General features: G+C 34.0%; 1 protein-coding gene across 1 annotated transcript in view; it reads left to right on the top strand.

Moving 5' to 3' along the window:
* Positions 1-7,889, top strand: part of LOC107600184 (CUGBP Elav-like family member 5) — a 15,007-nt gene extending 7,118 nt beyond the window's left edge. The window contains exon 2 of the mRNA XM_016292010.1: positions 7,792-7,889. Within this exon, the coding sequence (XP_016147496.1) occupies positions 7,792-7,889 (98 nt within the window). The remainder of the gene's footprint in view (positions 1-7,791) is intronic.
* The last annotated feature ends 2,531 nt before the right edge of the window (positions 7,890-10,420 follow it).

Below are 10,420 nucleotides of genomic sequence, written 5' to 3'. Positions count from 1 at the left end.
CATCACATTTTCATTTTTGGGTGAACTATCCCTTTAAGGTAAGCTTACACATTGAGCTCTCTCAGGTCGAGGAAGAGTTCTTTATTTATTATTATTATTATTATTAGTGCATGTGAAGCTTTCCTTAGAAGAGCATTCACATCATCTAGTATCTACTGTGACAGTCAGTTGTTTTTACTTGATTGCCACATGAAAATTGCTGCATATAATGTCATCAATTGGACCAAATACTTTTTTGCATTGAATATCTTATGAGTATATTATGATGATTGCTGTAATGTGATGATTCTCTGCATGTGCGTTTGATATTGTCAATTTTTTTTTTTATATATTTAGATATGCTCAGTTAGTTTATCTTTCACCTTGTTCATTTTTGTGCCAGTAGCCACAGTCATAATTGATTAAAAATGACACTACAAAGGATCATGAAAAACAAAATGTATCATGGTTTCCACAAAAATATGAATCAGCTCAACTAATTTCAGCATTGAAAATAATAGGAAATATTTACTGAGCAGCAAATCAGCATATGAGAATGATTTCTGAAGGATCATGTGACACTGACGACTGGAGTAATGATGCTGAAAATTCAGTTTTGATCACAGAAATAAATTACATTTTAAAATATATCAAAATAGAAAACAGCTATTTTAAATTGTAATAATATTTCAGAATATTACTGTATTTTTAATCAAAACAGTGTAGCCTTGGTGAGCAGAATTAAGAGACTTGTTTGTTTTCTATTTTCATAGAACAGAAGCATTAGCTCTCTTTTGTGGCAGTTCCAAAATCTTTCCTTTTGAATATCAAAATATCATGAATTTCAGGTAAATGTACTGTATTTGTTTAATTACAGCTTATATATGTGTACATATGTGTCTATAAATGTGACCGGCCCTTAAGGTGGTGTAGAGAAAAGAAGGCAGATCTAGAGCGCAAGTAATTATATCACAATTACATTTTTAGACAGAAAAGCTATATATAAAGATAAAGTCATATAATGTTATGGCTGTTTAATGTAAGGGTAATGGAGTGTAGGAAGTCAACCATAATTGCGTTTCATTGCCTTTCTAACATGTGTAGATAAAAAAAATTTCCGAACACATTTATGATCTCTGCACATTTATGTACAGTTCATTATGCTTCAGACAAATAATTAGATACAGTTGCTAATATGCCATTTTCAAATCATGTGTCTTGTTGCGAACATTTGTGGATGCTGATAAAGCATAGTTTTAAACCGCAAACAATCTAGATTTTTGGCTGTTATATGTGGCACATTGTTTAAAATACTCATCTAAATTTGTTCCAGTCCTAAAGCTGTTTTACGGTGAAGTCGTTCGGACGTAATGAAGTCATGTTGAGTTAAAACTCACATAAATAATTGCTAGTAGAGTCGTTTAATTCAGAAGTAACCTCCGAAAGGTTGTCCAGAAACTTTTTGGCTTCCAGTGTTTTGTGTTTGCTGGGCTGAGATTTATTTTAGAAGAGAAAATGAAATTACTACAACAGAGAGATTTTAATATAATTTATAGCCCATAATCCAGTGCGGCCTGTTTTTGGAGCGTTTGGGGGCAAACAGAGATAAAGCTGTTTTTATGGAGCAACAAAAACCTTTCTTTTACTCTCTTTTTATCTCCCTATCATCCCCTCTCCCTCTGTCTCTCTCATTCTTTCCTTCCCACCAGTCTGTGATGAAATGTTATCAAAAGGGGATTTTAATGGAAAATGATAAGGAGATGACTATCATTTTCTGCTCCCAGAATGTATTGATCCGCGTGTGATACAACACAGATACCAAATGCGCAGAATAACGCTGCCTGAATCCAATTATCTGTCTCTATCTTAAATTAGCCGGCGTGTAATGCTCTGGTGTATAAAGCCAAATGCTGGGTTTCTTTCTGTAAGCGCTGTAGTTGTGCCGTACCGAATGAACCCAATCATGACTTTTGATTTTGATTGCTTGTTTTTCTTAACGTTAACATGAAATGCCATTCACAACCCATTTTACTTCAGTTGACATGCTAAATTTCTGACTGAAACAGGATATTCACAGTTTTCAGAAAAATATGAAGCAGTGCAACTTTGATCACAGAAATAAATTACATTTTAAAATATATCAAAATAGAAAACAGCTATTTTAAATTGTAATAATATTTCAGAATATTACTGTATTTTTAATCAAAACAGTGTAGCCTTGGTGAGCAGAATTAAGAGACTTGTTTGTTTTCTATTTTCATAGAACAGAAGCATTAGCTCTCTTTTGTGGCAGTTCCAAAATCTTTCCTTTTGAATATCAAAATATCATGAATTTCAGGTAAATGTACTGTATTTGTTTAATTACAGCTTATATATGTGTACATATGTGTCTATAAATGTGACCGGCCCTTAAGGTGGTGTAGAGAAAAGAAGGCAGATCTAGGCTCTGAGAAATTATATCACAATTACATTTTTATTTTTTTATTTTTATAACAATAATGTTATGGCTGTTTAATGTAAGGGTAATGGAGTGTAGGAAGTCAACCATAATTGCGTTTCATTGCCTTTCTAACATGTGTAGATAAAAAAAATTTCCGAACACATTTATGATCTCTGCACATTTATGTACAGTTCATTATGCTTCAGACAAATAATTAGATACAGTTGCTAATATGCCATTTTCAAATCATGTGTCTTGTTGCGAACATTTGTGGATGCTGATAAAGCATAGTTTTAAACCGCAAACAATCTAGATTTTTGGCTGTTATATGTGGCACATTGTTTAAAATACTCATCTAAATTTGTTCCAGTCCTAAAGCTGTTTTACGGTGAAGTCGTTCGGACGTAATGAAGTCATGTTGAGTTAAAACTCACATAAATAATTGCTAGTAGAGTCGTTTAATTCAGAAGTAACCTCCGAAAGGTTGTCCAGAAACTTTTTGGCTTCCAGTGTTTTGTGTTTGCTGGGCTGAGATTTATTTTAGAAGAGAAAATGAAATTACTACAACAGAGAGATTTTAATATAATTTATAGCCCATAATCCAGTGCGGCCTGTTTTTGGAGCGTTTGGGGGCAAACAGAGATAAAGCTGTTTTTATGGAGCAACAAAAACCTTTCTTTTACTCTCTTTTTATCTCCCTATCATCCCCTCTCCCTCTGTCTCTCTCATTCTTTCCTTCCCACCAGTCTGTGATGAAATGTTATCAAAAGGGGATTTTAATGGAAAATGATAAGGAGATGACTATCATTTTCTGCTCCCAGAATGTATTGATCCGCGTGTGATACAACACAGATACCAAATGCGCAGAATAACGCTGCCTGAATCCAATTATCTGTCTCTATCTTAAATTAGCCGGCGTGTAATGCTCTGGTGTATAAAGCCAAATGCTGGGTTTCTTTCTGTAAGCGCTGTAGTTGTGCTGTACCGAATGAACCCAATCATGACTTTTGATTTTGATTGCTTGTTTTTCTTAACGTTAACATGAAATGCCATTCACATCCCATTTTACTTCAGTTGACATGCTAAATTTCTGACTGAAACAGGATATTCACAGTTTTCAGAAAAATATGAAGCAGTGCAACTGTTTTCAACAATGATAATAATAATAAATGTTTCTTGAGCAGCAAATCAGCATATTAAAAGGATTTCTGAAGGATCATGTGACACTGAAGACTGGAGTAATGATGCTAAAAATTCAGCTTTGCATCACAGGAATAAATTACATTTTAAAATATATTAAAATAAAAAACAGCTATTTTAAATTGTAACAATATTTTACAATTTAACCACTTTTACTGTATTTTCAATTAGTTTTTCCTTGGAATAAAATATTGCAGTAAAATGTTCACGATAAGACCAGAAGAGTGTGTTTTTTTTCTTCATTGTTGTCAAGTGTGATTTTTGCCACGCTATAAAAAGAGAGACCCTTTTGGTAACAGTTTATAAGGTTTCATTTGTTAACATTAGTTAACTATTAAAATAAAAAGTTGTATAATGTTATTTAATGGTTGTATTTTTAACTAATATTAACAAAGACTAATAAATACTATAACAAATATTACATTCTCAGAAAAAAAAAAACAAAGCTGGCGCTGGCGCGGTACCCTATGGTACAAAAGCTATAAAGGTTTAATCTTATTTACCCCTAAATAATATGTGACCCTGGAGCACAAAACTTAAGTTTTAAGTCTTAAGTCGCTGGGGTATATTTGTAGCAATAGCCAAAAAAACATTGTATGGGTCAAAATTATAGATTTTTATTTTATGCCAAAAATCATTAGGATATTAAATAAAGATCATGTTCCATGAAAATATTTTGAAAAATGCCTACTGTAAATATATTAAAACCTAATTTTTGATTAGTAAGATGCATTGCTAAGAACTTCATTTGGACAATTTTAAAGGCGATTTTCTGAATATTTAGATTTTTTTGCTCCCTCAGATTCCAGATTTTCAAATAGTTGTATCTCGGCCAAATATTGTCCTATCATAACAAACCATACATCAATGGAAATCTTATTTAAGCTTATTTTCAATTTCGAAAAATTGACCCTTATGACTGGTTTTGTGGTCTAGGGTCACATATATATTAGTTCCTTAAAAAAGATACATATTAGAACTTTAATACTATATATATTAGTACCTTAAGCGTACATATTCATATCTTTTGGAAGGGTGCAGCCCCAGTGACCATTTTGTATCTTTTAGTGTAGTTCATTTTAGGTCTTTAATTAACGTTTACTAATAGGACCCTAAGTGTTGCCGCCTTTTTTATATGTCCCAGTTCAGCTTCCAAATACGTCAATGCAGGATAGTAAACGGTGAATGTCAAAACAGATTCATTGGGTCTTTAAACTAGTTTTAGAAGCTTCTTAATCTGTTGCGGCATGGATGAGCTGCTAATGAGATTGTGTTGATTTCTAGAGAATGTTAGTTGTCTGCATGCTGTGCCACTGTTCATGTATTATAGTGATATTCCTGTTGAACGGACACAGGTGTGCAACATGAATACATATGAGAGCTGTTACACTTTCTGCTCTCTCTAAACACTGTTCCCTCTGTGTGTGCGTGTGTGTGTGTGATTAGTTCTACATGAGGTGGTCCGTTCGCTCCGGACACACGGCTGCGCTCAGAGGGTTGGTTTGGGTCCATTTGAATGTGACTGGTTTAATTAAGGTTTACAGGTTACGCTAGACTACTGCTCCTATAACGGCAATCATTACAAGCCAATTATACTGGAGCTGTGAAAATATCACTGTCAGAACAATGGATGGGAATGCGAACAGGCTGGGCCGCTCCAGATCGCCCCAAACTGCTTTAAAATTCTTTTGGATTCTTTGTCTGATCTTGGAGAGCCGGCTCCAATGGGAAATGCAGTAGTTTTAATTCAGAATATAATTAATGTATTTGTGTTTTAATGTTCGGGAGAGGCTGAATGTGAATATGAAGATGTAGAAAAAAGGCAGAATAGAAAGGAATGTGCTTCTTAAGATAGTTTTAATTAATGTTAACCTTTTTAAATATTATTTTTTGAAAACTTTCTGATTAGCACAAAGCCAACTTGCAAGACAGAATATAGATAACTCAGGATTTTAAATATTGAAATCCACCTAATCAAGCTGATTGATAGCCAAAATGTGAATGTATAGGGTGAATTAAAGTGATTTAGGACAAATCTAGCATTCATTTCAATGTCAAAAGTAGCTCAGATTACTTTTTTTCCCTGACTTACTATGAGGTTGTTAAAGGTTAGTACATGCTTTTGTAGAAGCCACAATTCAGTGTTAACAATCAGTACTATTTTTGAATTAATTTTATATAATATTTATTGATATTTTGAATTAGCTTTCATTTGTAAACTTTCAGTTTTCATTTTAAGTGCTTTTGTAAATTTGATTAGTTTTTTAATATTTCTATTTAGCTTTAAATTGTTTTATTTCCATTTTAGGTTTAGTCATTTTAGTGCTCCAACTTATTAAACATATTTTCATTTCAATTGATGAAAATTATTTTTAAGTTTTAGTTAACAATAGCAACACTCTTCACAGTTAATGCTTTATTAAAACGTATTTGACATTATTCGTATATATCACATTATTGTTTATTGCTAATACGTTGTTAGCTGTATTCTATTTTATTTCAGTTTTAGTCATTTTAGTATTTCAACTTATACTTATTTTCAAAATTTCTTTGATTTTAAGTAAGTTCTTTGTCTGATATTTATATTTTTATTTCAGCTTTACATCAATTAATGAAAATTTTTTATTTATTTTTTGCTTTACAATAACAACACTGTTTACAGTTCATGTTTTTCCAAAGTATTTTACATTAAGTTATTGTAATTAATATATATATATTTTTTAAAGTTAACAATATCAACACTATTCACAATTAATGTCTTATTAAAAAGTAGTAGTTTACATTTTGTATACATTATTAATGGTTTTTATTCAAAGTTACAACAATATACTGTACATATAAACATATATACTATAAAACCGAACAGCCATAGAGTGTGACATCGTATCCTCTTACCCATAATTGTTGTGGGGTAAATTAATTAATGTGCTTAAGTCTATTGTGGCCACACACCCGTGAAAAACAGAGCACAGAATGACAGATGTGACTGATGCCTGATCATGGTCATTGGAAATCATTTCTAGCTGCTCTTTTGGGAGCAGAGGCATTGAGCTGAGGTTACAAGGCCAGGGCAGCCAAAACACTGGCGGTAGGGTCGTAACCCTGTTCCAAATCTACTACTGTACAGTATATACTTTAAATGTGGCATTGCTGCAGATTAGATGCGATGTCCTTTATTTGTAAGTCACTTTGGATAAATCTAATACATGTTAATGTATGTTAATTCAAACATCACTATTACTATTGCAACTGCACAGCAATGCTGTGGCAACAACCCAGAACACACTTGCATCACAACAGCAACAGCAACATCACTCATGTTTGCTCAGAACATAAAAATCTACACTGTAAAAAAAAATCGGTGACATTTACGGTAAAATACCGGCAGCTGTGGTTTCCAGAACTTCGCCGTAAAAAAATATGGTAGCAACATTTTAGGTTTTACAGACTTGACTTCACAATAAAATACCGTATTTCATTAACTGATGAAATGTTAATAAACCAACATATTGAAGTACTAATATCTGTTTTGAAAAAAACTGGTGGTGATGAGAAAGTCCCATGATGAACCAAAGCTCATCACAAACAGCTTTTCTACGAGCTGAGGAGGGCAATACTTTTATTTAGGTGCACAGTGTCATTCACACAAACACTAAACCCCATCATGGTGACACACATGATACTGAAATAATGCAATAAACATTCATTTAACAACATTAGATGTAAGATTAAACCCTAGTGTACACAACTGATAAGAAACACAACAAAAAGAAGAAACATGTTATTTCAACAAAAAACATCAAATATGAAGTGTCATGCAGGGAATTCTGGGAGTGTCAATTTACGGTTTTTCACTGTAAATTATACAATGACTTTTTCTTTTTCAATTCCAAAAACCGTATTTTTAACAGTATTTTACTGTAAAATTACATTAAATGTAATTACATTTATTCACCGTATATAGTATGGAAACTTACTGTTAACCAGTTAACAGGTTTTTACTGTAGCATTTTTAGAGTCTTTTACTGTTAAAATCACAATTATTTTTTACAGTGTAGTTTTGTGTTAAATGGCAGCGTGGGAGAGAAACACACAGTTTTGGTACACGAGTGTGTGTGTGTTTCGTGTAGGAGTGTGCAGTTTCGTATCTGATTCTCATCTCATTTTTACAGGCTGCGCGTTCCTCACCTACTGCGCTCGTGAATCAGCCATCAAAGCCCAGAATGCATTGCATGAACAGAAGACTCTACCAGGGGTATGTCTCTTTTAATCTCTCTCTGTTTTTCTCTAATGGCTTTTTGTTTCATCTATTTCAGGCAGAAAGGGTCTAACCGTTGAACGCAGTTCAGTAACAACTTCAGTTTTCTACTTCTTCTGTGTTCTCTTGATATGTTTGTGACATGTAATCAAGATTTTATTTGTAGGAAAGCTTAAAGGCATAGTTCAGCCAAAAATTGCTCCTATGTTTCTTGAAACCCATTTTGTGAAAATTTACACTGAGAAATATTGATGTAGGATTTAAAGTGCCCCTATTATGGCATTTTTAAGGTTGCTAATATTGTTTTATGAGTCTCCTAAAACAGGTTTACATGCATGCAAGGTCAAAAAACACGTTAGTTTTCTCAAAAATAGATTTAATTTGACCTCATTTCTAAATGATTCGTAAACGACTCACGCGAAGCAGTTCAAAGAATCAGTCTCTCTAAACCCCTCCTTTCTGTGAGCCCTCACTGCTGTGATTGGTCAGATGGCGCAGTCCTTTGTAATTGGTCCAAAGCCATAGAGAGATTGGCTCTGGATTGGTCTAAAAGCGTACAGCGTGTGTCAGAAACGAAACGCCCATTGCCAATGACGGAATGACAGCCCTGGAGACTTGTCAATACATAGAAAAGATGGTATTGATTGTACCTTACCAATTCGAGCCGGAGTCTGATGATGAAACGGTTGAACTGGCTGATCGACAAGAGACTGATTCGCAAGCACGACTGGAGCAGGACGTTTCCCAGTGGTAAGTGTCAAGTGTTAACAAGTTTGTGGTAATTATAAGATGTGATAAAACTAATTTACTCTCACAGCGCAGGATACAGCGTCTTCTCGACATGATGTTAACCACACGGAAATTTTACTGTGCTTGTGGGCGGGCAAGTTGGCGACGTAGAACGTGGGCGGACATTATGCAAATGTGTTACTTCATGACGTAGAGCCGTAACAGAATAAGATTTGAATTCCTGACGACTCGTTTAGGCGATTGTGAACCGACTCTTTTTTTTTATAGACAATAACTTTATTTATTGTGCACTGTCGGCTTCACAACTTTGCAAATAGTGTATGTTCACATACAGCTACATGACACACTGCATGAAAGGCATAATAGGGGCACTTTAATTTGAAACTTAATTCAGAAATTGCTAGTAAATCTCACAAATAATTACAAAGAAACAAATGTCAAGGAACACGTTGAAAGTTTGAAGTAGAAAGATCGAAATGGTATTTTCTTGTATCACATTAATCCGTGTATCATTCGATCATTCGTTTTTTGATTTAATATTGAAAATAGAAAAATGAGAAAACGGCTCCTTTTTTGTTTTTTTGTTTTTTTTTCCAAAAAACGAAAAACGAGAATTCAGCTTAAATTTAAATTTTTCGTTCATGGGTGGAAAAATGAATAAACAGCTTGAATATTCGATTTCTACATGTGGGCGGGAATTAAACGCCCCTTTCTGCTGATTGGTCAGCCGAAGATCAAACCTTGCCTTCATCAGTTCTTCTGCAGTATCACGCAGCAGAATAATAGTCCTCCGCTGCTGCAGTTGTACGGATTAATAACCCATTTAATCAATTTAAAATTTTTCATCAAACAAACAGACTAATGAATAGCTTGACACAACTCGTACCGGAGCAGAGTCTAGACAGGGCTTTCTTCGGTGTAGACCAGAGGTTCTTAAAGTGATAGGGGGTCCAATAAATAATTAACTATAGCTAAAGAGATTTCTAGTAGTAGTAGTTCACCCAAAAATGAATATTTGCTGAAAGGCCATCTAAAATGAAGGTGAGTTTGTTTCTTCATCAGAACAGATTTGGAGAAATGTAGCATTCCATCACTTGCCATCATGGATGCACTGCAGTGAATGGGTGCCGTCAGATTGTGTCCAAACAGCTGATAAAAACATCACAAGTAATCCACACCCCTCCAGTCCATCAATTAACATCTTGTGAAGCCAAAAGCTGCATGTTTGTAAGAAACAAATCCATCATTAACATGTTTTAACTTCAAACTATTACTTCCATCTAAAATGAGTCCATAATCCATAATATTACTTCCTCTGGTGAAAAAGTCGTCTTGTCTGAGTCAGGAGAGAAATCTGCATAGTAGCACCATTTACAAGCTGAAACAGTCCAAATGGTTCTAAACTAATATGTTGGTGGATTTTGTTGTCAAAGGACAACAGGGGATGGACTTTTTCAGCAAATGTTAATTTTTTGGTGAACTATTCCTTAACAAATAAAGGTTCTAAAAGAGGTTACGCCATTTTTGGTTCCCCAAAGAACCTTTCAGTGAACAGTTCTTAAAAGAACCATTTAAAAAACAAAGAACCTTTTTTCCACTATAAAGAGCCTTTTGTTAATGGAAAGATTCCATGGATGTTTAAGGTTCTTCATAGAGCCATCAATGCTAGTAAAGAAGCTTTATTTTAAGAGTGCGTGTGTGTAAATGGAGCTGTATATTTAGATGACGTGAGTTGCATAGGGAATGCAGCGTGAGTTAATCAGAGGTGAGCTATAGGGTTTGTTTGGCTCATG

Source organism: Sinocyclocheilus grahami, unplaced genomic scaffold (assembly GCF_001515645.1).
Source record: "Sinocyclocheilus grahami isolate Dianchi unplaced genomic scaffold, SAMN03320097.WGS_v1.1 scaffold280.1, whole genome shotgun sequence".
In the NCBI taxonomy this organism is placed as follows: Eukaryota; Metazoa; Chordata; class Actinopteri; order Cypriniformes; family Cyprinidae; genus Sinocyclocheilus; species Sinocyclocheilus grahami.
This window is presented reverse-complemented; position numbering and strand designations above follow the sequence as displayed.